Source organism: Aethalodelphis obliquidens, unplaced genomic scaffold, assembly GCF_003676395.1.
Source record: "Aethalodelphis obliquidens isolate GAN/ISIS:26980383/991018 unplaced genomic scaffold, ASM367639v1 scaffold128, whole genome shotgun sequence".
NCBI lineage: Eukaryota > Metazoa > Chordata > Mammalia > Artiodactyla > Delphinidae > Aethalodelphis > Aethalodelphis obliquidens.
Window position 1 is genome coordinate 128,851 of NW_020838072.1, and position 27,447 is coordinate 156,297.

Here is a 27,447-nt window from a genome sequence, read left to right on the forward strand (position 1 = left end):
TCCTGTCTGACACTTCCTTTGGTGCAGATGCTGGGACCAGGCAGGTCTCTGTGGGTGGTGGTCTGACACACCCTCTTGTTTTGGGGTTTCTAGTTTCTCGATAAGTGTTACCCATGGGCACTTGGTTTTGGTTGATCTAGTTCCATGAGAAGGTTTGGTGAGATTCAAATGATGTGCAACTGCCTCCATCTTTCTGAAATTCTGCTCCATCATTTGCCATAATTACTTGAAATGTGGGTTCCTATAATTTTCAGTTTCCCGAAGCAGAGCCCCATTTACACTACCCTCGTTAGGACTCTGGGTCAGAAGAGGCTTTCTGAGTCTCCTCTGTCTGATGTCTCATGTGTGTATTTGCTCAGTCCATGTTTTGAATAGGAAGTTAAAACACAACTCAAGAGACTCTGAAGGGAGTGTAAATCCTACTGACACCTTAATTTTGTCCCAGTGGTATTGATTTCAGACTTCTGGCCTCCAGAACTGTGAAAAAATAAATTTCTGCTTTTTTTTTATTCTATATATTTTAATGAATTTAGTCACAGAAATTACTCAGTTGCTGACAATTGCTACAAATGCACCTAAAGCCCCTTTATTTATAGCAATTTAACTAGGACAAAACATAAGTAGAAATACATCAGGAAAGTATCATTTCACATTGTTTGACTGAATACACAGCACTTTGAAAATTGAAGAGTATGGCTCTGTTCAATGTCACCTTAAACGTGTGTGAACAAATACCTTATAGTATATCTGTAATTTATGATTTTCACTTATGTTCCACACTTGTACCTTATTAGATTTCTGTCACCCTCAAAGAATGCAACAGAATATTAGGAAGAGGCAGTTCCAAACTCATAATAAATTTTTTAAAAGAAATTGAAATGGTCCCTTGTTTAATTTATACTATGAAATACAAGTGAATTTTCAAAGGCAGTGGAAAACTTAATGCAAGAAAAATATGAAGAATACTCCAAGTTTTGACTTTGAAAATGTTTAGGTAATGTAAAATATAAAATGATTCACAAACAATACCTTAACTTTATTGTACCATACATCATGTAGTGCATGCTGTATTTATCAAAGCATATTTAATTTTGAACTGAAGCTTAGCATTTCATTATTTTTCTGTACTGTACAGTGAATAATACTGATAAACTTCTGCTTTTTAAAGCCACCAGTTGTGGTGACTTGTTAGAGCAGCCACAGGAAAAATGCCCCATTTGCACAATGATACAATGCTCCAACAACTAGGTAGATGTTTGAAAAATAATACATGTGAATTAAAAGGAAAATATTTTTATTTCACTCTGAAATAACCACAATTACTTGCTAATGGAATGTGGGGGACTGTTGGGCACTGTACAACATCTCAAACCTTAGAATTAAATTGGGTGCTGCCAGACTCATTTCCTGCTCCACACTGATCTTCAATTAGTACTTGACTTTTGTTACAACTACTGCCCAAAATCCCAGGTTCACAATCATATGACAGCATTGAAAGGAATATAGCACAACCTAATGCTGAAACTGTGAACTACCTGCCAGCTAGAAGCTCACGTGGTATCTAACAGATGTCAAATATTGCTGTGAATCCTTCAAAAATTTTAAATATCCTGCTATAGGCTGGTGAATTTATGTGGTGTCCTGGGGGGCGCCCCAGTGTACCTTGTGAACCACAGTCCTGACTGGCTTTCCTATTCTCACCCTTGCCTGCCTAAAATTTGTCAACACAGCCACTGTAATGATCCTTTCAAAACATTAGTCAGATCCTGTCCTTCTTCTGCTTGAACCCTCCCACGGCTTCTCATTTTTCTCAGTGTCAAAGCCAAGGTCCCTGCAATGGCCTATGTGGCCCTACCTATATCGGGGGTCAACAAATAAACAGCCAGACAGTAAAAATGTTAATCTCTGTGAGCCAGATTGTTTTTGTCTCAACTATTCAACTCTGCATTGGTAGCATGAAAGCAGCCATAGAAAATATGTAAATGAATGGGCATGGCTGTGTTCCAATAAAACTTCATTTGCAAAGACAAGTAGTTTGCTGAGCCCTGATGTACATGATCTATTGCTATGTTCCCTGTCACTCATTCCACTCCCATCATGCTCAGCCCTTGCTGGTCCTTAAGTACATCAGAGAGCTCCTGGCTCAGGGCCTTTGTACTTGCTGTTCCCTGCCTGCTGTTACCTCCAAGTCTTTACTCAAATCTTTCCAATGAGGGTTTATCTGACTACACTATCTGAAATTACAACTGTCCCCCTGCACTTCTCCTTTCCTTCAATCTGATTCCCTTTACAGAGCCCACTTCTCCCATGGTATTTAGAATCTTCTAATATACTATGTAATTACTTATTTATCACATAATTGCTTGTAATCCATCATTCCCTCACCCATCGCTAGAATATAAGATCCTTGAGGGCAGGGTTGTGTTTCTTTTTGTCTGCTTTGTTGGCTAATATATGCCCAGTGCCTTGAACAGTGTTTGGCACAAAGTAGGTACTCAATAAATAGTTGTTGACTGAATAAATGAATGAATAAATGAATGTTTTTCAAGGAGTATAAATACAGCAGTATGCAATTCTTTATCTTGCAATCAAAGTTATAGTGGTTGGTCATATGGCAATATTTTTGTAAATAAATATGTAAACCAAATATAAAATGATAAAATCCCTCAACCCAAACTGTACAACTCAAATAGTCCTAAAGTTTCTTTTCTCATTTAACTCTTGTTGAAATTTTCAACCTTGAGAATGGCACTCTTACTTAAAACAAAAGGCTCTCAGCTATCAGGAATAAATCGTATAACTCACAGCTAACTAGCAGGTAACAAAGGAAGAAAATACGTCTAAAATAAAATTGACTGCTTATGCACAAATTTAAGCATTAATTGTAATAATACACACACATTTAAAACCTTTACAAGCATACATTAAAAACTCATTTTCCTGGGACTTCCCTGGTGGTCCACTGGTTAAGAATCTGCCTTCCAAATGAAAACAAAAAAGAATCTGCCTTCCAATGCAGGGGACACAGGCTTGATCCCTGGTCTGGGAACTAAGATCCCACATGCTGCGGGGCAACTAAACCCGTGCCTCAGCTACTGAGCCCACATGCTCTGGAGCCGATGCATCACAATTAGAGAAGCCTGCGCACCACAACGAAGACCAGGGCAGCCAATAAATAAATAAATAAATAAACAAACATTGTGCTTGCATGATATATCTTTAAAAAACAAAACAAAACCTCATTTTCCCAACTAGATATTTTTCTTGGTGACAGGAGACACTATTCTTCAAAACAAACTACAGGTGGAGCCCCAAACCTCAGATTCACCTCAATGTTACTAGTTTTACTGTAGCCTTCTCAAGGAACAACTTCTTCATGAGGTAATTCCAACTCCAACTGAAAAGGAACATAATTTCCATGCATTCATAATATACACATGTGTCATACATATATTTTTGTCCCCATTGCTTTTCACAGTGACCCTTAGAGATTAAACACTCATTTTCAATACAATTTTATTGGCATTGTGACATTAAAAAGTTAGTGTTATGTCCTTTGCTAGGCAAAAAACAGTTGTCTAATATCTCAGGCCAACAATTTTGTGTAGAAAGTAACATAAACAAACTGAAATTTTCAGAAGGAGCTTTCTTTTCCCTGATTTAGAAACCCTGGTAAGTTTAGCCAGGTTTTCAGATCAGCAGTCCCTCTTTGAATGTTGGATTTATGTGGGTGTGATAGAGGGGCTATCTGGCAGGAAAATCCTACTCAAAATCAAAATAGTAGTTCTTTCATAAGATTCAAAATTTTAAGTTAATAAGACAATGAGGCAGAAGATCTTTTTTATTATAGCAACTATTTTTAGAGTTTAAAGAAATTGTGGGTATTCTTCTGGACAGCAGTAGGACAAAGCAATTCAATTACTGGGTAATACAATCAGACTCCAAAGCAAACGGGTTTCTATTTCAGTTTTAAAGCATTTAGTACTTGTTAAGCACACCCATTTATGAAATAGTATGTGTAGATAAATAGAAAAGTACTTGCCAATTTTGCAGAGGTCAAAAGCAAGCAAATTCATTGATATTATATAGTGGTCAAGAACAAATGTATATTGATATAATATTTCTAGACAATCTTAAATATTAAACTTTGTTCTTTAGTCTACTAATATTTTTTAAAATTTATAAAGCTGAATACTATACATTGGAGCAGGGACAAATTCAAAGGTAATATTTAACAAAATTCAGACTAGAAATTGAAACAGCTTTAAATATTAAAACATTTAATGAATATTATGATGACCAAGAACTAATATTGCTAAACTAAAACAAATGTGCACCTGCTTCTTATGTGATGGTAACCCCATGAACAGAATCAGTTAATCCATGAAAACATACAGAGAAATTTCTAGTAACAAGCTGATGAAGTCTTTTCTTAATGAAGATTTGAAAGGCTTTCAGTTTGAAAAGGTAATAGTTGTAGAAGATATGCTTTTCAAATTTACGGGTAAAATTTTGTTGTAACATATGCTAAAAAAAAATTAATGATTTAACCAGTATTCAAAAAAGAACGTGAGGGGCTAAAGTGGTGTGCTAAAGTCTACAAAATGAAATTTACTTTTAGATCCTACTAGTGGAAACCACTAGAATGCTTGCTCCCCAAATACTCTTCCTCTGGAAACCTTGCCACTAACAAGGATGGACCCTAACAGCCAATGAGTCTAATGTGACCTACCTCTCTGGCCACAAAGATTTAAAACAGAACTGGACATTGAGTTTCTGAATGTGGCAATGAACAAAATTAAGGTGAAATCAAGAGCTGAGACTTGAGTAATTTCTAAAAAAATAAGGGAATGGAAATTTAGAGAAAGTAAATTTCCACATAGAGAAGACCCGAGGATATGTATTTAGCAATAAAAATAAAAGTAAAAACACAGCTCATCTCCTGGTTTTCCAATGACTTAGTAGTATATATAGGGCATTGATAGACTGGTGGGATAGTGTTCAACACCCAATCAATTCTGATAAACCTCATACAGTTTTCTCCAGAGAACTGGGACAAGGTAGCTTTTTAGGACTGACATAATCATTTAACATACCTCACAAATGTGAAGGACATGAAGGCATGGGGTAAACATGAAAGTTGCCAGTCTAATTCCAATAAATGTATGATTTATGTAATAGATTTTATCTGATTCCATACTTTCTAAGCTTTTCTAAGGGATGTTGTATTACAACTTGTGTAGCCTTTCACATGGTGGAATGCATCGGTGGTTAGTGCAGACATTTTAGGTTAGCGCAGACGTTTACTGTGTCCGCGCTAACCTAAAAATAAAAGCTGGCTTGGTCGTTGGGTTCTTTAACTATTTGTTTCCCCTTTCTTCCCCGTTGGTTTTGTTTTACCAATGTGGCCGCCGACCCGCTCTCTCCTCATTGGTGGGTTTTTCCGCAGGTGGCAGCTCTAGCCCCGCCCACCAGTCTCCGCCCCTTGCCCTAAGTTCTTGAGAATTAACCGATAGACCAGAGGGAGGGGGCGGGGTGGGCGCCGGATGTGACGTTTCCGGAAGCGCCGAGTGTCGACCGCGGGGACAGGTGGGGAAGGGTACCGGGAGTATGGTGGGGCCGGGCTGCTGAGCGTGGTCGGACTCTGGCGGGGAGCGGCCACCGTGAGTGTGGGGCCTGCAGCCTTCTCCTCCCCGCGACCCCTGCCCGGCCTGCCGCGCGCGAGGCCCCTGACGGCTCTGGTTCCCAGCCGGGCCCAGCGCGTCCCCTCCTACCGCACGCGAAAGACCCGAAAACCTTTGCTGATTTTTGCCGGGTGTTGACAACTTGGGCTTGAGTGCCTTCGAGAAGGGGGCGTCACGCAGTTGTCAGGAGGTCCCTCTCCACTGTATATGCCTCCTTCGCTCGTTCCTGCTACTTCCTTTCGCCTCCTCCTCATCTTTCCCCCTCGGTTCTTTACGCCACCTTCCCCCCTTATTTACGGATACTGCATCTCCTCCCTGGAGTGTTGCTCAGCTTGTAGCTCTGGGCACCACTTCCTGGCCTCGGGAGGGGGTTCCATTCTCTACCAAAAGATCCTCTACCAAGAGGGACTGAAGAGCAACAAGCTTGCTCTGCTTCAGTTAGCTTTGATGGGCTTGGCCCTGAGTTTAGTAATTAGACAACTTGGGGAGGTTTTAGATTTGCTAGTAGCTTTCTGAGCCCCTATAAAAGCTCCCACAGGAGATGGAATACCTCTACATCCCTGGTAGTCCCCACAACTTTTGTACTATTAGGGTGTTTGAGAAGAAGGTCGGTGGAGGAAGTGTGACCTAGAGATAGAACTGGCCCGGAGAAGACCATCTCTGAGGGAGGGGTTGGAATGGAAAACAAAAGCAGTGGATAGACAAATGAAACTGAAATGTCAGGATTTCTGGGCAGATAAGAATCCCGACTGAAGCAAAAGATCTCTGTTGGGAATGAGTAAGGTTTAAGATTAAAATGAGGCCAGTTGACACAGAGCCTTGAATTCCAAAATCTGCTGTAGCTTGTATATTCTGCAGCATGCTGGTTAGGATGTGCTGTAATTCAGTATGTATCCAATTACCAGAATCTTTTTGGAAATGATCGTAGAGTGGTATCTGATTGGAAGTTGGAGTCTGATTCTAACAGCAACAATATCAAGAAAGATTATAGAATGACTGCAATCTGAGACCCAAGGAGGGAAAACTTCCAGGGTTTTTTGTTGGTTTGTTTTTTGCATTTCAAGTTACCTTTGTGTCCTTTTGTTATTCAGAGAGTACTTAGTCTTTGAAGATAGATTTGAATAAATTGTTTTCTAGGTCTAAATTCCTTGCCCTGAAATGGTGAATGATGTTGTAGGTTGACTGGAATAGTGGTTTCATGAGCAGAGTTGGGATAATGAACATTCATTCCCACACCATGTCCTCTAACTAACCGTGTGCTCAAGTCAGTTACCCTCAGGTTAAATGATCAGCTTGAAGTCAGTTATCATCATGAAAGTTCATTGAGTATACTCTGCCAGGTACTGGGGTGGATGGAAGTGGGTAGCTGGGAGGAGAGATAATGGAAAAAATATAAGATACTGGCCCTCTTTTTGTGATGCCAAGGGCAGGGCTACCTAATGACATGGAATGATTAGCATTAAGAGAGAATTGAAACGCTAGTGGCTCATTATAGTTATACTCTTTGTACCACCTAATTACGGTGCAGGGATTATGGGTTTTTGAATCTGCCAATCCTTTCGTCCTTGTGATGTGGGCTTCCTTGAGGGTCTCAGGCTTCTTGTGGGAAAGAGACCTTATTTGATATGAGCTACAGCATGTGGTATGTTTCTTTTAATTTCTTTGTAAGGTAGAGGTTTGTGGGAAAAACACAGTGTACTAGGCTGTGCTCGGCTAATGGGGGCCTTGGTGTTGATGCCATCTTTTTTTTTTTTTTTTTTTTATGTTTCAGAACTTCTTGGTCCTGATGTCTGACCGTGGAGATGTGAGCCTCCCACCCGAAGACCGGGTGAGGGCTCTCTCCCAAATGGGTAGTGCAGTGGAGATAAACGAAGACATTCCACCCCGTCGGTACTTCCGCTCTGGAATGGAGATTATCCGAATGGCATCTATTTACTCTGAGGAAGGCAACATTGAACATGCATTCATCCTCTATAACAAGTATATCACGTAAGACGCCTCCAGTTTCCTTTTTCTTTTCCGGTGACTGATGCCTCACTCATTCTGTCCTTGTGCTCGTTTATTTCAGCTCAGAATTGCTAAAACTAGAGAACTTTACAGCATCATTATCATTAATCATTTTTGCTAGCAGCTCCTACATATTGGTTGTCCTTGACATTCAAAGACATGAGTACTGAAAGTGTTATTTTCATGACTCAGTAATTTCATGAGTAAGAGACCTAGCTCTTTGGCTTGTGCCCACATGGCCCAGCTGTTAGACAAGAGAGTTGGTGTTTAAACTATACATGTTTTGTATTGATGAATGTTTTTCGCTGTCCTCTCTCTATTAAGACAGCCAATCAGAGAATTATTGTTGAAGTTTAACAGAGCCCAAATTCCTCACCTCTGCTTATTTTGTAGCAAATTGAATGACTCAGGAAAAAGGTTTTTTCTTACCCTTTATCATAAGCATAAAAATCATCAAATAAATAGTGATCACCTACAGTTTGTATAGCTCGTCATAAGACCTTTCCCTTGAGTTGCTTAGCCTCTTGCAGCAGAAATTAAAGATTTCAGTTCAGTTAACAGGAACAATTGCTAAAGCCCCAGTGATATTGGAAAAGATGTCTAATTTAGGAAGGGAATAATGTTAAAGGGTCTCATTTATAATTTCTAGTTTTGTTCTTTCATGATACCAGGATCTTAAAATAATAATAATTACAGTGTATTTGTATGGCTCTTAAATAGTTTGTAAAGTATTTCACCTGCATTATTTCACTTGATCTTCACAGTTCTGCGTACATTGAGTAAGGCACATCATCCTCCCATTCTGCATAGGAGGAAACACCCTCCGGATTTAGTGATAGGCTTTGTTCCACAGTTTGGAGTGACAAAACCTGGATTTTCTTAACTCTTAATTCAGGATTCATTCTACAGCATAGGTCCTGTTCTTTTTGTTTTCTTTTTGGTAATGTGTAATAAATTGAAGGTAGTCTTTTGAGATCATAGTCTTGAGCCACACTAATTTTTGGTTATTTTTTATTGTTTTTGAATAGGTAACATGTATGTGTAGTACAGAATTCAGAAGGCACAAAAGGGTGTATATTTAAAAACTAAATCTCCCTACCACTCCTCTTTTCCCCCAAACCTTTAGCTCCCCTCCCCAGAGACAATCACTCTTATTAGTTTCTTTTTTTTTTTTCTTTTGCGGTACGCGGGCCTCTCACTGTTTTGGCCTCTCCAGTTGCGGAGCACAGGCTCCGGACGCGCAGGCTCAGCGGCCATGGCTCACAGGCCCAGCTGCTCAGCGGCATGTGGGATCTTCCTGGACGGGGGCACGAACCCTTGTCCCCTGCATTGGCAGACGGACTCTCAACCACTGCGCCACCAGGGAAGCCCCTTATTAGTTTCTTATATGTTCTTCCAGAGATGATGTATGCCTATCAATTATATGATATTAAGTTTTTGATCACATGCTACTCTAAAGCAGAGTCTGTCACCTTTGGTGTTAATGACATTTGGGGTTGAATAATTCTTTGTTGTGGGGAGTGTTCTGTGCATTTTAGTGTGTTTAGCAGCATCTTTGGTCTCTCTGCTCGCTAGATGCCAGTAGAACCCTTTACCCCCTAGTTGTGACAACCCAAAATGTCTCCAGATATAAACTAATGCTTTTTAAGAGGCAAAACTGACCCAGTTGAGAACCAGTACTCTAAAGAAGAGTAGGTGTAGGAGTGGATTGCCTAGAATTCATATTGTAAATTTAGAATGGAGAAAAGGGACTGCTATTGTTTTCTTGTTAAGTTTAGAGATAGTGTCTGTTTCCTCAGAGATCTTGCATCCATCCATACCATAATGTCCTGTTATGTGGCCTCAATGTTGATAAAGTTTCGTAGAAGTATAATTATATTTCTGCCTCTCTTTGCTTTCATGGTTTTTCACTCCTAGGCGCAATGGGCACAAAATTTATTTTCCTGAGAAGTTTCTTGCTATTGTCCCACTCTTCATATACTCTGCTGCTGGTAGAATTAGTATTCTTGTATATTTCCAGTATTCTTGTAGGTAGTTCTCTCAGAATGAGGGGCACAATTCTTTTGGGAAATCGTAGTTGAGAAAGTTCAGTAGAATCATGGAATCACTCTACCAGGTATTTTCTGAAGGGCCCTCTGGGTCTTGTTGTCCCACATAGAAAGTGCTTTGAGGGTGAGGACCGTATTCATTCAAGAAATATATATTACATATACCTACTATCTACTTGACACTGCAGTAGGTCCTGAATACGTAGTAAGTAAACTGGCCCCTGCCCTTTTTCTTCTTATGGGAGAAGACAGTATACAGGTAAGCAAATAAATATACAGTTCACAAAATGCGGAAAATGCTGTGGAAGCAACAGAGAGTGCTGGGACAGGGAATAACCAAGGTTATCTAATTAAATAGAGTAACATCTGTCTGAGAAGGTAAGATTTAAACTGAGACTTGAAGGATGCCATAGAGTTGGTCATTCCAAAAGCATAAAGCAGAGCATTTAAAACAGATACAGCTGTGTATTCAGAAGCTCTCAGGTAGGAAAGACCTTAGTGTGTTCTGAGGATTGAAAGATCATTGTGTTTGGAGTGTAGCAAGTGAAGAGGGAGAATGACTGCAGATGAAGTTGGAGAGGCAGGCGGGGCCAAATCACGCAGAATCTTATAGGCCAGTGAGGAGTTTACATTTTATCTTGAGAGCAATAGAAAGCCATTGAAAAGTTTTAAGTGAGGTTGTGACCTAATCTTACTTATATTTTAAAAATTAAATTTTGGCTGCTATGTGGTAACTGGTGGAGGGAGTGTCAAGAGAGAGGCTGGTAGGTTGAAGGAACATGGTGGACTGGAAAGGAGCAGACGGATTTGGTATTCTGGAGATAGAGTCCATGGAACTTACTGATAATTTGGGAAAGAAGATGGCATCAAGATTGACCTCAGTTTCTGCCTTGAGTAACTTAGGATTTGCTGGTCCATTTATTGAGATGGGGAGAGTGGTGTTGAAAAGGGGTTGGGTAATGGGAAGATTCAAGAGTTCAGGCCTGATTTTTTGACCTGTTAAGGTGTAAAGTTTAAGTTATCTGTGAGATATCCAAGTAGAGATGTCCAGTAGGAGGTTGGATGTAGCAGTCTGAACTCAGAGGAGAGTTCTGGGTTGGAGATACAAGCCCAGGAGTACTCAACATATAGTTGGTTCTGAAGCCATGAAAACTGCTGAGACCTTGTAGTGCAGTGGTTCTTAATCTGGGGTCCAGGAACCCACAGGGATTCATTGATAAAATTCAGGGTCCATGAACTTGGTTGGGAGAAACTTTTCTTGTTTTTACTAACCTCTAACTGAAATTTAGCACTTCCTTTAATTTTGAATATAGGCGTCAAACCACAGTATTACTAATATTTGTAGTTTTGTCACCAGTAGAAATCAAGATATTTTTATATTAAATTATGATTGTTGCTGGTATCTCAAAATAACATTTATACTTATCACTACTTCAGAATTACAGTACAGAGTTATTAAACCCACAACTACATCCTGTTTTTTAATGTATTAACAATGCATTAATAAGTAAGCACATATCACAATTTTTTAATATTTTGAAAACTGCATTACAGTAGAATTGGGATTTTTGTAATGTTTCATAATTTATATTATATCTTTAAAAAATTATTCTGAGAAGGGTCCATAGGCTCATTAGATGCCAGAAGGATCCATGGCGTATTAAAGTATCAAGAAACCTTTCCTCGAAGGAAGGTTTGAGAGGTAGGAGGAAATCTAGGAAATCCATCACTTTGTCATGGGAGCCAAAAGAGGTCAGTATTTGCAGGACAGTGGCCAGCTGTGTCAGATGGGCAAGATTTGGGTTTGATGTCATGACGTGGTCAGTAATCTTGGTAAGCAATTTCACTGGAAGGATTAAAGATTGGAGTGGGTTGAAAGGTGAATGGACAGTAAGAGAGTAGAGACTGTGAGTATAGTCCAGAGATCAGAGAACTTTTCCTGTAAAAGGGCCAGATAGTAATTTTTTTTAATCATCTTTATTGGAGTATAATTGCTTTACAATGTTTTGTTAGTTTCTGCTGTATAACAAGGTGAATCAGCTATACATATATTCCCATATCCCCTCCCTCTTGCATCTCCCTCCCATTCTCCTTATCCCACCCCTCTACACCTAGAGAAAACACCGAGCTGATCTCCAACTGCTTCCCACTAGCTATCTGTTTTACGTTTGGTAGTGTATATATGTCCATGCCACTCTCTCACTTTGTCCCAGCTTACCCTTCCGCCTCCCCGTGTCCTCAAGTCCATTCTTTACGTCTACATAGAGACTAACCCTTGGGACCAGAAAGTAGTGGTCTATTTAGTGGACACATCGCTGCCAGACACAGATGTCTGGATTCATGATTTTATGTCAGAGTATCTGGTAGAGCTTTCAAAAGTCAATTAATCACTGCTTCTGAGACCTTGACAACTGATTCAGATTTTTTAAGCAATAACAAAATGTAGTAGGCTTTAAAAAAAAAAAATCTTACCTCTGCTACATAGGTCTGACTGCTGTGAGGGATTGAAAAGAATATGCCTATGTTGATGAAAGATATTTAACAAGTATTGTTTTAACAGAGTTGACTTTTCAAAGAGAACTGCACTTGAATTATTACTATAATATTAGAATAAAAATGTTTATCAATAAAAAAATACTTCAAGCTTTTTTATTTGTGTCCTGCCCCTATTTCTTCAGAACCTTTTTTTTTTTTTTAGATTCCATATATATGTGTTAGCATACGGTATTTGTTTTTCTCTTTCTGACTTACCTCACTCTGTATGACAGACTCTCAGTCCATCCACCTCACTACAAATAACTCAATTTCTTTTCTTTTTATGGCGAGTAATATTCCATTGTATATATGTACCACATCTTCTTTATCCATTCATCTGTCGATGTACACTTAGGTTGCTTCCCTGTCCTGGCTATTGTAAATAGAGCTGCAGTGAACATTGTGGTACATGACTCTTTTTGAATTATGGTTTTCTCAGGGTATATGCCCAGTGGTGGGATTGCTGGGTCATGTGGTAATTCTATCTGTAGTTTTTTAAGGAACCTCCATACCGTTCTCCATAGTGGCTGTATCAATTTACATTCCCACCAACAGTGCAAAAGGGTTCCCTTTTCTCCACACCCTCTCCGGCATTTATTGTTTGTAGGTTTTTTGATGATGGCCATTCTGCCTGGTGTGAGGTGATACCTCACTGTAGTTTTGATTTGCAGTTCTCTAATTATTAGTGATGTTGAGCATCCTTTCATGTGTTTGCTGGCAATCTGTATATCTTCTTTGGAGAAATGTCTATTTAGGTCTTCTGCCCATTTTTGGATTGGGTTGTTTCTTTTTTTGATATTGAGCTGCATGAGCTGCTTGTATATGTTTGAGATTAATCCTTTGTCAGTTGTTTTGTTTGCAAATATTTTCTCCCATTCTGAGGGTTGTCTTTTGGTCTTGTTTATGGTTTCCTTTGCTGTGCAAAAGCTTTTAAGCTTCATTAGGTCCCATTTGTTTATTTTTGTTTCTATTTCCATTTCTCTAGGAGGTGGGTCATAAAGGATCTTGCTGTGATTTATGTCATAGCGTGTTCTGCATGTGTTTTCCTCTAAGAGTTTGATAGTGTCTGGCCTTACATTTAGGTCTTTAATCCATTTTGAGTTTATTTTTGTATATGGTGTTAGGGAGTGTTCTAATTTCATTCTTTTACATGTAGCTGTCCAGTTTTCCCAGCACCACTTATTGAAGAGGCTGTCTTTTCTCCATTGTATATTCTTGCCTCCTTTATCAAAAATAAGGTGACCATATGTGCATGGGTTTATCTCTGGGCTTTCTATCCTGTTCCATTGATCTATCTTTCTGTTTTTGTGCCGGTACCATACTGTCTTGATTAGTGTAGCTTTGGAGTATAGTCTGAAGTCAGGGAGCCTGATTCCTCCAGCTCCGTTTTTCTTTCTCAAGATTGCTTTGGCTATTTGGGGTCTTTTGTGTTTCCATACAAATTGTGAAATTTTTTGTTCTAGTTCTGTGAAAAATGCCAGTGGTAGTTTGATAGGGATTGCATTAAATCTGTAGATTGCTTTGGGTAGTATAGTCATTTTCACAAGGTTGATTCTTCCAATCCAAGAACATGGTATATCTCTCTATCTCTTTGTATCATCTTTAATTTCTTTCATCAGTGTCTTATAGTTTTCTGCATACATGTCTTTTGTCTCCTTCGTAGGTTTATTCCTAGGTATTTTATTCTTTTTGTTGCAATGGTAAATGGGAGTGTTTCCTTAATCTCTCTTTCAGATGTTTCATCACTAGTGTATAGGAATGCCAGAGATTTCTGTTCATTAATTTTCTATCCTGCTACTTTACCAAATTCATTGATTAGCTCTAGTAGTTTTCTGGTAGCGTCTTTAGGATTGTCTATGTATAGTATCCTGTCATCTGCCAACAGTGACAGTTTTACTTCTTCTTTTCCTATTTGGATTCCTTTTATTTCTTTTTCTTCTCTGATTGCTGTTGCTAAAACTTCCAAAGGTATGTTGAATAATAGTGGTGAGAGTGGGCAACCTTGTCTTGTTCCTGATCTTAGTGGAAATGGTTTCAGTTTTTTCACAATTGAGAATGATGTTGGCTGTGGGTTTGTCACATATGGCCTTTATTATGTTGAGGTACGTTCCCTCTATGCCTACTTTCTGGAGAGTTTTTATCATGAATGGGTGTTGAATTTTGTCAGAAGTTTTTTCTGCATCTATTGAGATGATCACATGGTTTTTCTCCTTCAGTTTGTTAATATGGTGTATCACATTGATTCGCATATATTGAAGAATCCTTGCATCCTGGGATAAACCCCACTTGATCGTGGTGTATGATCCTTTTACTGTGCTGTTGGATTCTGTTTGCTAGTATCCTGTTGAGGATTTTTGCATTTATGTTCATCAGTGATATTGGCCTGTAGTTTTCTTTTTTTGTGACGTCTTTGTCTGGTTTTGGTATCTTGGTAATGGTGGCCTCGTAGAATGAATTTGGGAGTGTTCCTCCCTGTTTTATATTTTGGAAGAGTTTGGGAAGGATAGGTGTTAGCTCTTCTCTAAATGTTTGATAGAATTCGCCTGTGAAACCATCTGGTCCTGGGCTTTTGTTTGTTGGAAGATTTTTAATCACAGTTTCAATTTCAGTGTGTGATTGGTCTGTTTATATTTTCTATTTGTTCCTGGTTCAGTCTCAGAAGGTTGTGCATTTCTAAGAATTTGTCCATTTCTTCCAGGTTTTCCATTTTATTGGCATATAGTTGCTTCTGGTAATCTCTCATGATCCTTTGTATTTCAGCAGTGTCAGTTGTTACTTCTCCTTTTTCATTTCTAATTCTATTGATTTGAGTCTTTTTCCCTTTTTTTCTTGATGAGTCTGGCTAATGGTTTATCAATTTTGTTTATCTTCTCAAAGAACCAGCTTTTAGTTTTATTGATCTTTGCTATTGTTTCCTTCATTTCTTTTTTATTTATTTCTGATCTGATCTTTATGATTTCTTTCCTTCTGCTAACTTTGGGTTTTTTTTGTTCTTCTTTCTTTAATTGCTTTAGGTGTAAGGTTAGGTTGTTTATTTGAGGTTTTTCTTGTTTCTTGAGGTAGGATTGTATTGCTATAAACTTCCCTCTTAGAACTGCTTTTGCTGCATACCACTGGTTTTGGGTCATCGTGTTTTCATTGTCATTTGTTTCTAGGTATTTTTTGATTTCCTCTTTGATTTCTTCAGTGATCTCTTGGTTTTTAGTAGTGTATTGTTTACCCTCCATATGTTTGTATTTTTTACAGTTTTTTCCTGTAATTAATATCTAGTCTCACAGCATTGTGGTCAGAAGAGATACCTGATATGGTTTCGATTTTCTTAAATTTACCAAGGCTTGATTTGTAACCCAATATATGATGTATCCTGGAGAATGTTCCATTAGCACTTGAGAAGAAAGTGTATTCTACTGTTTTTGGATGCAATGTCCTATAAATATCAGTTAAGTCCATCTTGTTTGATATATCGTTTAAAGCTTGTGTTTCCTTATTTATTTTCATTTTGGATGATCTGTCCATTGGTAAAAGTGAGGTGTTAAAGTCCCCTACTGTTATTGTGTTACTGTCGATTTTCCCCTTTTATGGCTGTTAGCCTTTGCCTTACGTTCTGAGGTGCTCCTATGTTGGGTTCATAAATACTTACAATTGTTATATCTTCTCTTTGGATTGATCCCTTGATCATTATGTAGCGTTCTTCTTTGTCTCTTGTAATAGTCTTTATTTTAAAGTCTATTTTGTCTGATATGAGAATTGCTACTCCATCTTTCTTTTGATTGCCATTTGCATGGAATATCTTTTTCCTCACTTTCAGTCTGTATGTGTCCCTAGGTCTGAAGTGGGTCTCTTGTAGACAGTATATATACGGGTCTTGTTTTTGTGTCCATTTAGCCAGTCTATGTCTTTTGGTTGGAGATTTTTTTTTTTTTCTCATTCAACAAATATTTATTGACCATATATGTGACAGGTCACTTGGGATATTACAATGAACGAAACGAAGTCTTAACTCTCATGGAGCTTTTATTCTAGTGTTGAAGACAGATAATAAAAATACATTTTTCAAGTGTTATTAAGTGCTATGAAGCAAAGAAGGGAGCAGAGTGACTGAGAGGTTCTGTTCAATATAGGGCAGCCAGAGAAGGTGACAATTGCTCTGTTAATATTAACAGTATTAATCAATATTGTGCAATAAAATTATCAACTATTAAGCACTTTTTTTGGTGCCTGCAAGAATAAAGATAACAATATTTGAGTACTTCTAGTTCAAGGCATTATTTAACTTACCCTTACAATAAATCTGAGGTCGGTATTATTATTATTTCTAATTTATAGTAGGCAAAAGTGAGCCTTAGAGAGGCTCTTTCAGTTATCTGTTGCTGTGTAACAAAGCATCTCAAAGTTACCGACCTAAAACAACAACTTATTTGCTCATAATTCTGAAATTTGGTCAGGGCTTGATGGGGCCAGCACATCGGCTCACATAGATGGCTTGACTGGAGCTGAAGGATGCACTTCCAAGGTGGCCTCATAAATATGGTTGGCAAATTGGTGCTGTAAACTGGAAGCTTAGCTGGGACCACTGGCAAGGGGCTTCACTTATCTTCCACATGGCCTCTCCAAATAGCAAGGTTGGGCCTCTCACAGCATGGTGGTCTCAGTGTACTTAGACTTCTTAAATGGCCACTAACTTCTTAAATGGGCACCCTAGGGCACAAATGTGGGAGCTACCAGGCCTTCTTAATACCTGGGCTCAGAAGTCTCAGAATGTTTTTCTTGCCATATTCCATTAGTTAAAGGTCACAGAGCCAGCCTAGATTAAAGAGGAGGGACTACTCAGGGTCATGAATGCCAGGAGGCTTGGTTCACTGGGGGTACCAATGTAATTGAATACTACAGTTTGCCCTTTGGTCTCTAATGATTTATGTTCCTCCTACACGTGCAATTATACTCACATATCCCACTACTTCCAAAAGTCTTGTTCCACTTTTACATTGGCTCAAAATCTAGGATCTACCTGTAATCTTAGCTCATGGTACTAAGCACCTCCCTGTATGTTTAGGCCAGAATCACTCATTCTCCTTAATTCCTCTCACTTTCTCCTTCCACTTCAACCAAGCAACCTATATCATTGACTTTACTTCCTAAATATCTCCCTAATCCCTAATCCTAACCCTAATCAGTTCACTTCCTTCCTTTTCCACCTCCTCAATTCTAAGCTACCATAATTGCTACCTGGGCTACGGTGAAACCGGCAGTTGTCTCCGTCATTCTCTCTTGCTCTTCCTTAATTCAGTGATTCTCAATGAGGGTTGATTTTGCCCCTTGGGGACATTTGGCAATGTCTGGAGACTTTGGTTGTCTGAACTCCATGTGTGGATACGTCTAGCGTGGAGATGCCAAGGATGCTGCTAAACATCCTATAATGTATAGGACAGCCCCCCACACAAAGAATTACCCATCGCAAAGTGTCAATAGTGCTGAGATTGAAAAACCCTGCAATCTTTTCTTCACCAAGTATCCAAAGGTCTTTTTCAAATGTAATCATGTCAACACTCAGCTGAAAAATCTTTGCAAGTCTTCCTACTGATTTTAGGTTAAGAATGTGAACCCCTTTTTTTCTGGTGCATAGGGTCCTCTATAGGGTAGCTCCTACCAGGCTCTTTAGACTCAGCTTGTGCACTCATCTCTTTGCTTTCTGTGCTCTAGCCACTTGGGCCTTCCTTCAGTCCTATACATATTGCATCTCACTATGGGACCTTACTCACGCTCTGTCAGAATGCTGTCCCTCCTAACACCCCCCATCCTGACCCTAATTCTAACTGTAACAGAAGAACGAGTGCAGGTGTTGGGGGGAGCTGGCATCTGGGAGAGATTCAGAGGCTCCATATTGATGATTCTGGAGTGCTGAGTGAGGCCACTAAATATACCTCTCTGCTCTCCACTCATTATACAGAATCTTTTTAAAAAGGCATGATGGGACCCAGTGGGGAGGCTTGCAGCTGAATGGAGCAGTGAGGTGGGAGCCTGGCATTGCTGCCCTGAGAGGTGCACTGAGCAGTGCAGGCCCTGGTGGCTCCCAGGCTTCTGGTGCTCCCTACATGGGAATACAGTGATCCTGTCAGAAGCAGAGACTCCCAGGATCTTTGTTAACATTACCTGGCCTTTGGTTGGAGAATTTAGTCCACTTACATTTAAGGTAGTTATTGATATGTATGTTCCTGTTACCATTTTATTAATTGTTTTGAGTTTGTTATTGTAGGTCTTTTCCTTCTTTTGTGTTTCCTGCCTAGAGAAGTTCCTTTAGCATTTGTTGTAAAGCTGGTTTGGTAGTGCTGAATTCTCTTAACTTTTGCTTGTCTGTAAAGGTTTTAATTTGTCCTTCGAATCTGAATGAGATCCTTGCTGGGTACAGTAATCTTGGTTGTAAGTTTTTCCCTTTCATCACTTTAAATATGTCCTGCCACTCCCTTCTGGCTTGCAGAGATTCTGCTGAAAGATCAGCTGTTAACCTTATAGGGATTTCCTTGTACGTTATTTGTAGCTTTTCCCTTGCTGCTTTTAATATTTTTTCTTGTTATTTAATTTTTGATAGTTTGATTAATATGTGTCTTGGCATGTTTCTCCTTGGATTTATCCTGAATGGGACTCTCTGTGCTTCCTGGACTTGATTGCCTATTTCCTTTCCCATATTAGGGAAGTTTTCAATATAATATATATATATGTATAATCTGTATATATATATATGTATAATCTGTATATATATATGTATAATCTGTATAATATGTGTATATATATATGTATAATCTCTTCAAATATTTTCTCAGTTCCTTTCTTTTTCTCTTCTTCTTCTGGGACCCCTATAATTCGAACGTTGGTGTGTTTACCGTTGTCCCAGGTGTCTCTGAGACTGTCCTCAATTCTTTTCATTCTTTTTTCTCTATTCTGCTCTGTGGTAGTTATTTCCACTATTTTATCTTCCAGGTCACTTATCCGTTCTTCTGTCTCAGTTATTCTGCTATTGATTCCTTCTAGAGAATTTTAAATTTCATTTATTGTGTTGTTCATCATTGTTTGTTTGCTCTTTATTTCTTCTAGGTCCTTGTTAAACATTTCTTGTATTTTCTCCATTCTATTTCCAAGATTTTGGATCATCTTTACTATCATTACTTTGAATTCTTTTTCAGGTAGACTGCTTATTTCCTCTTCATTTGTTTGGTCTGGTGGGTTTTTGCCTTGCTTTTTCAGCTGTGTGTTTCTCTGTCTTTTCATTTTGCCTAACTTACTGTGTTTGGGGTCTCCTTTTTGCAGGCTGCAGGTTTGTAGTTCCCACTGTTTTTGGTGTCTGCCCCCAGTGGGTAATGTTGGTTCAGTGGGTTGTGTAGGCTTCCTGGTGAAGGGGACTGGTGCCTGTGTTCTGGTGGATAGGGCTGGATCTTGTCTTTCTGGTGGGCAGGACTGTGTCCGGTGGTGTGTTTTGGGGTGTCTGTGGCCTTATTATGATTTTAGGCAGCCTCTCTGCTAATGGGTGGGGTTGTGTTCCTGTCTTGCTAGTTGTTTGGCATGGGGTGTCCAGCACTGGAGCTTGCTGGTCATTGAGTGGAGCTGGGTCTTAGCGTTGAGATGGAGATCTCTGGGAGAGCTCTCGCTGATTGATTATACATGGGGCAGGGAGGTCTCTGGTAGTCCAATGTCCTGAACTCAGCCCTCCCACTTAAGAGGCTCAGGTCTGACACCTGGCTGGAGCACCAAGACCCTGTCAGCCACATGGCTCAGAAGAAAAGGGAGAAAAATAAAATTAAATTAAATTTTAAAAAGTTATTAAAATAAAAAATAATTTAAAAAATATTATTAAAGTAAAAAATTATAATAAGTAATAAAAAAAGAGAGCAACCAAACCAATAAACAAATCCACCAATGATAACAAGCATTAAAAACTGTACTAAGATAAACATAAAAATCAGAAACTAGTCTGTTCCATGCAGCAAACCCCAAAGTCTACAGTTGCTCCCAAAGTCCACGACCTCAGTTTTAGGATGATTTGTTGTCTATTCAGGTATTCCACAGATGGAGGGTACATCAAGTTGATTGTGGAGATTTAATCTGCTGCTCCTGAAGCTACATGGAGAAATTTCCCTTTCCCTTTGTTCACACAGCTCCCGGGGTTCAGCTTTGGATTTGGCCCCGCCTGTGCGTGTAGGTTGCCAGAGGGTGTCTGTTCTTCACCCAGACAGGAGGGGGTTAAAGGAGCGGCTGATTAGGGGGCTCTGGCTCACTCAGGCTAGGGGGATGGAGGGGTACGGAATGCAGGGCGAGCCTATGGTGGCAGAGGCTGGCGTGTGTTCTCCTGGGGAAGTTGTCACTGGATCACGGGACCCCGGCTGATTAGGGGGCTCTGGCTCACTCAGGCTAGGGGGATGGAGGGGTACGGAATGCAGGGCGAGCCTATGGTGGCAAAGGCTGGCGTGTGTTCTCCTGGGGAAGTTGTCACTGGATCACGGGACCCTGGCATTGGCGGGCTGCAGAAGCTCCAGGGAGGGGAGGTGTGGATAGTGACCTGTGCTTGCACACAGGCTTCTTGGTGGCTGCAGTAGCAGCCTTAGCGTCTCATGCCCGTCTCTGGGGTCCGCGCTGATAGCGGCGGCTCGCGCCCATCTCTGGAGCTCGTTTAGGCGGTGCTCTGAATCCCCTCTCCTCGCACACCCCGAAACAATGGTCTCTTGCCTCTTAGTTCCAGACTCTTTCCCAGACCCCCTCCCAGCTAGCTGTGGCGCACTAACCCCTTCAGGCTGTGTTCACGCCGCCAACCCCAGTCCTCTCCCTGGGATCCGACCTCCGAAGCCTGAAGCCTGAAGCCTGAGCCTCAGCTCCCCGCCCCCGCCCGCCCCGGCGGGTGAGCAGACAAGCCTCTCAGGCTGGGGAGTGCTGGTCGGCACCGATCCTCTGTGAGGGAATCTCTCCGCTTTGCCCTCCGCACCCTGGTGGCTGCGCTCTCCTCCGCAGCTCCGAAGCTTCCCTCCTCCGCAGCGCCGAAGCTTCCCCCCTCCGCCACCCGCAGTCTCCGCCCGCAAAGGGGCTTCCTAGAGTGGGGAAACCTTTCCCCCTTCACGGCTCCCTCCCACTGGTGCACCTCCCATCCCTCTTTTTTTGTCTCTGTTTTTTCTTTTTTCTTTTGCCCTACCCAGGTACGTGGGGAGTTTTGCCTTTTGGGAAGTCTGAGGTCTTCTGCCAGCGTTCAGTAGGTGTTCTGTAGGAGTTGTTCCACAGGTAGATGTATTTTTGATGTACTTGTGGGGAAGAAGGTGATCTGCCATCTTGAAGGTCCTCCCTGTCAGTAGCTTTTCAGTCAGCGATACTTCGTTTTCTTTTCCTTCGTGCTTAATCTAGTTTCATTTGCTCACAGGGTGTCCCGTGCAGAGGTCTTGACCCCAGCACTTCAGACCAGAGTTCGTAGGGCAAAGTGGCTGCACCCAACACCAGTAAATATTTTTGGCTTTGCAGGCAATTTGATCTCTGTTGCAACTTCTGCTTTGTAGTGTGAAAGCAAGCCATTGATAATACACAAATGAATGGGTGCCGCTGTGTTCCAATGAAACTTTATTTATAAAAACAGATGGCCAGCTAGATTTGACCCGCTAGCCGTAGTTTGCCAAGCCCTGGCATAGACAGCTCTTTGGAGAAGTTGGGCAGGAAGTAAAGTGGAAAACTGAGGAAGTAATTGAAAGGGACAAGGAGTACATGAATGTGCGTGTGTACATGTACGTGTGTGTGTGCGTGCGTGTGTGTGTGTGTGTGTGTTTTAAGATCGGAGATTCTAGAGCATACTTTTTGCTGATGGAAAGGATACTGTGGAGAAGGAGAGGCTAACGGTACAGAAAAGAGAGTTTCAGTGTAGAAATAAACTCTTATATAGGCAAGAGGGAGTAGGATTAATGGTACACGGATGCTTAAGAAGTTGTTTTTTTTCTGTGATTTGGTGTTACTTTGAGTGATATGAGTATCAGTGTTAACAACAAGACCGATACGGGGAGTCTGTTCCTGTATGTGGTGTTCTGCTTATAGGACCATTTAACATGATGAACTAGGCCTAGAGGAGAGTTGAGTGAGAGGAGGGTAGAATGTATTACTTAACTTGTTAGATTTGGGGTTTAATTTGGGACTTTGTTGGATTGGCTAGACCTGGATCAATAAATGTAGCTACCTTCATTTTTCCTGCAGATATCTTCAAGGCCCTAACTCTGATTCTGTGAACTGACAAGCCCTAGGAGTTGCAAAAAAACTAGCTCAGTATTCTTGGTCAGTTTTTCTACCGCAGTTTACTTGGTATATTCCTGTCAGTTAACAACGGCTCACTTTGGCAGTTATTACACTGAGGAGAGAGGAGGGAAGAGGGTAGGCCTCTACCTCACCACTCTTCTGCCTCCCCCCCACTATTGAGTCATTGTTCTAGACCTTTTGCATACTTTAGCTCAGGATTTTAAAGGCATGTTTGTTCTTTTCCCTTGAGCAGTTCAGGCGTCTTAATTATCTCAAGCACATTTCCCCCCTCAGAGGTTTCCCCTACTGTAGGAATGCTTTGCCTTTTGCAGACCCCAGTATAGAAGAAGGATCTTCAACATATTAAATCAGTGCATATTTTCATGGTGAGCACAGACAGTAATCCAGGCGGTGGATTCTTTCGCAGCTTTTTATGGTCATCGACTAGGCTGCATAGAAGAGAGTTACAGAGGACTTAGGATATTCCTGTCTGCTGTGTGAGCCCCCTACAACACAGACCTGCTTTCTGAAAATGGCCTGTCACCTGTGTTGAAAATGTTTACCACCAGGATTGGGGCTTATGGACTGAAGAGGGTTTTCATTTGTGCTCATGCTCACTTTGCTGACTAACTTTTAAGATTGGAAGAAATTAGAGCCCTTAATACATCCATGTTATAGAATTTCTGTTTGACTTTTTAAATTATTTTTACACAAAAGTAATATTTGTTCCTGATTAAAACAAATTTTTTTCAAACCATACAGCAATGGAAATATTAAAGTGAAAAGAAAATTCCCATCCGCCAGAGGTAATCACTGTTATGTTTCTTGTGTGTTTATGTGTTTGTTAAGAAAATATGCCCATGCAAACACATGGGCTCATGTCTTTATCCTTTTTTCTTAAAGCCTGAATGAGATCATACAATATACTATTTTCTACAATTTGCTTTCTTAACAGTCATATCTTTCTGCGTCAGGACACATTGATCCAGCATCTCATTCTGCCTTAGGGCTGTTTCTTCTGCCTGGAACAGTCTTATCCCAGATATTGTCATGGCTTACTCTTCCAGTCCTTACTTAACTGGTACCTTCTCAGTGATGCCTTCCTTAGCTGCCCTATCTAAAAGCTCAATCCCTTCTCTGTCACTTCTATTCCCCTTCCCTATTAGTGACTTTTTCCTAGCACTGATTATCTATAATACTTTTTATTTTGTCTTATTGTCTGTTCCCCCACTGTAATGTACACTCTCTGGTGGGGAGGAATTTGTGACTGTGACATTCACTGCCAAATTGCCAGCCTTTATAATAATTCCTGACCCCACAGTAGATTCTCAGTAAATATTTGTTGAAGGAAAGAGTGAATGGTTATGTTGTTTTTCCACATTTGGGTACACCATAATTTATTAAATAATCCCCTAGTGATGGTCATTTAGGTTTTCAGGTTGCCCTACTTTTATGAACAATGCTGTATTGAACAGTTTTATACATATATTTTTGTATTATTATAGGATAAATTCATAGAGGTGGAGTTGTGAGTTTAAAGGATATACTTTTTTTTTTTTTTTTTTGCGGTACGCGGGCCTCTCACTGCTGCGGCCCCTCCTGCTGTGGAGCACAGGCCCCAGACGCGCAGGCTCCGCAGTACGTGGGATCCTCCCGGACCGGGACACGAACCCACATCCCCTGCATCAGCAGGCGGACTCTCAACCACTGCGCCACCAGGGAAGCCCTAGGATATACACATTTTAAATTTTGAATACTTGGTCTCCCACTCCCCTTCCTCTCCTAAGGAAAAAGGTATTATCAAATTACAGTCCTGCTAAGAGTGTGTAAGGATACCCATTTCTCTATGCCCTTGCCTACACTGATTGTAATCAACTTTTAAGCCTTTGCCAATCTGATAGATGAAAATGATATCTCATCTTAATTTGAATATCTTTCATATGTAAGTAAAGTTGAGTACCATTTTATATAATTATTTACCTTTTTATTTACTTTTCTGTGTACCTCTTTTTTTCTATTGTTCCATTAGTTTGTTTTGCTTGTGTTTCGCCAACGCATCTTTGTTTGCTTTGGTACATTTCCTGTCTGTAGGCTGCAACCAGATATAACCCAGAGAACAGTATACATCTGGGCCACAGCTATTCTCTGCCTAGAAAATTTCTAACCCTGGTGTTAACATCTTCATCTCTTCTTCTTGCTCACGTTTTTATTTATTAGTAAAAGCAATCATATAAACATATAGCAGATGTTGGCTATGTGCTAGGCACTGTGCTCAGCATTTTATTTATTTTTAAAAATCTATTTTAATGTCATAGCAGCCCTATCAGGTAGTACTAGTTTGTCTCTGTATATATAATTTATATATAGAGAGAAACTGAGGGATAGTGCTGGAGATCACACAGCTAGTAAGTGCTTAAAGCCAGGATTTGAACCTAAGCAGGGTGGCTCCAGAGCCTGCCCTCCTAACCACCAAGCTCTGTTGCCTCCAGTGTGGGCAGTGGGTTATGCTGCCCATTCTGTTTTCAGGAGATGCTTCTGCCCATATGTCCCTATTCAGAAAATTGACTACAGTTACTGAAACAAGAGAAAGGTATTCATGTTCAGGTCTGGGAGTTTTATCTTATAAGTTAGTTTTCATTACATGGTTCAAAACCAAAATAATAAAATGAAAGGTATATAGTGAAAATTTTCACTCCCACTCTTGTCACATCTACTCTATTTCCCCTGTTCTCTATTTTTGCTAGTTTCTGTATATACTTCCTGTGTTACTTTATATACTTATAAACAAAATAAATGAATATATATACATGCACACAGGCATACCTTGTTTTATTGCACTTTACAGATAGTGCATTTTTTACAAATTGAAGGTTTGTGGCAACCCTGCATTGTCAGATGATTCTTAGCATTTTTTAGCAATAAAGTATTTTAAATTAAAGTGTATATGTTTTTAGACCTAATGCTATTGTACACTTAATAGAGTACACTGTAGTGTAAACATAACTTCTTTATGTACTGAGAAATGAGAAAACTTATGTGGTTCATTTTATTGCAACATTTGCTTTATTGCAATAGTCTGGAACCAAACCCACAATATCTCTGAGGTGTACCTATATATAATTTTCCCCTTTCTTACATATAAGGTAGCATGTTATATATACTTTTTTGCACTTTGTTTTTTCACTCAGCTCATCCAAAGGTTTTAAGACAATTTATTCATCAGATATTTTTTCAGTGCCTCTTTATACAAGGCACTGTGCTGGCTTTAGAGGAATATACAAAGAAGCATGAAACAGAAATCTCTGGCCTCAGGGACTTTACAGTTCTTCAGGCTGAGAGCATAAATAAAAATAAAGTGTGGTGTTTATATGACATGTTACTTTCTTGACTGATTGAGGCTTCAATACAAAGCACACTTAGCCTGCTGAAGGTAGTGAACGTGTACCTTGGTCTTTCGAGTTACTGAATAATAGGTCTCTTGAGCACAAGATCTATGCCTTATTTATCCTAATATCCTCTTCAGGACTTTATGGTTGAAAAATGAATCTGTGCTTGTTTTAAGTATAGACTTCAAGGAAACTTTTAATTCATTTTTCATGAACCCAAAGGACAATTTTTAGAATTGTTTTGATTTTGGAATTCATCCCTGCCTGAGGGGTCTTATGAAATTGGATTGAAATGAAATTTTCATGTGCCTAATTAGAACAGAAGGAGGATGGTTCATCTATAGACGGTGTGTTTTGGTGGGGATCTTCTTTTCCCTTTACTGAGTTTTCCTCCTTTGTTTCCTCCTACCCATGGGCAGAAAGTGAAAAAGAGTCCGTTAATCCCAACTACATAACAGTGTTTTGTGGCTGTGGGCAAGCTACCCTCAGTTTATTTGTTTTGGGTCTCAGCTTGTGTTTATTACAACGTAATTCTATTGAAAGACATCTTTGTTCAGAACCCCTCCAACAGTTCTGGACATTCCAGGAGCCATGAGGAGGCAGTACGATATAGTGGTTGAAAGAGTAGACTCTGGAACTGGCCTGCTGGCATTGAATTCTGAACCCTCCGTTTTGGCTATGACAAGTTACTGAACTTCTATTATTTTCACCATCCCCAAGTAGACATCATAAATGTTAGAGGTCTATGAATTGATTCAGTTTATTTTTCCCACTGAGCTTTACAGCCAAGGACAAGAACTGAAAGAGGAAATCTAGCACTTAATGTTTCTCTAAGCACTTTTCATCAGAGATCATAATACACGTTACACATGGAACATGCACATATGACACACATATAACACATGAACTGTCTAAGCATCTCAGTGCTTAATCTGGTGCAAGGAATATTCTTCTTTGATGGAAAGAAGATGAATCCCAAAGAAGAAAAGCCAGCATTAAAGGTCACACAGAGTTAGAAGTAGTAATAGAATGTGGGTTTTCTCTTAGCCTCCTGTCCTTGGCTGCCAAACTGTTCTCTGAAGAATGATTTGTGAGAGGCCTTTTCCTTTGGAAGCCTGTTACTGTCACAAGAAGAAAAGAATCTCTTTGGAGGTGTATTTTGGGGCGCAGGATAGGCTTTCCTCCCCATCGTTTTTGTTGTAGGAGTCTGGTGCTGCTGCACATCTGATTTGGGAGAAGAGGGAAACACTCTGTTGCTCTTTACAGGGCTAGAGATGAGTGGGGAACATGGCCTGTCAGGGTGTTCCTGTTATCCCTGCATGCCTGGAAACCCATCAAGTAGTCTCTGCAGGGTAAGGGAGTTGCATTGCTTCAGAGTCTTTTGGACATTTGGACATCTTCTTTGCATCACAGTCAATCTGATCTGTTCCCTTAGGCTCTTTATTGAGAAACTACCAAAGCATCGAGATTACAAATCGGCTGTCATTCCTGAAAAGAAAGACACAGTAAAGGTGGGTCTTCACTTTAACTGTTGCCCAT

General features: G+C 40.1%; 1 protein-coding gene across 4 annotated transcripts in view; it reads left to right on the plus strand.

Moving 5' to 3' along the window:
• The first annotated feature begins 5,548 nt into the window (after window positions 1-5,548).
• STAMBP (STAM binding protein) overlaps window positions 5,549-27,447 on the plus strand; it is a 34,386-nt gene continuing 12,487 nt past the window's right edge. For 2 of the 4 annotated variants that reach the window (XM_027099149.1, XM_027099152.1), the window contains exons 1-3: window positions 5,581-5,663; window positions 7,456-7,673; window positions 27,344-27,419. In XM_027099149.1, coding sequence (XP_026954950.1) covers window positions 7,471-7,673; window positions 27,344-27,419 — 279 coding nt within the window. In that variant the 5' untranslated portion in view covers window positions 5,581-5,663; window positions 7,456-7,470. The other 2 variants (XM_027099150.1, XM_027099151.1) reach the window with 2 other exon arrangements.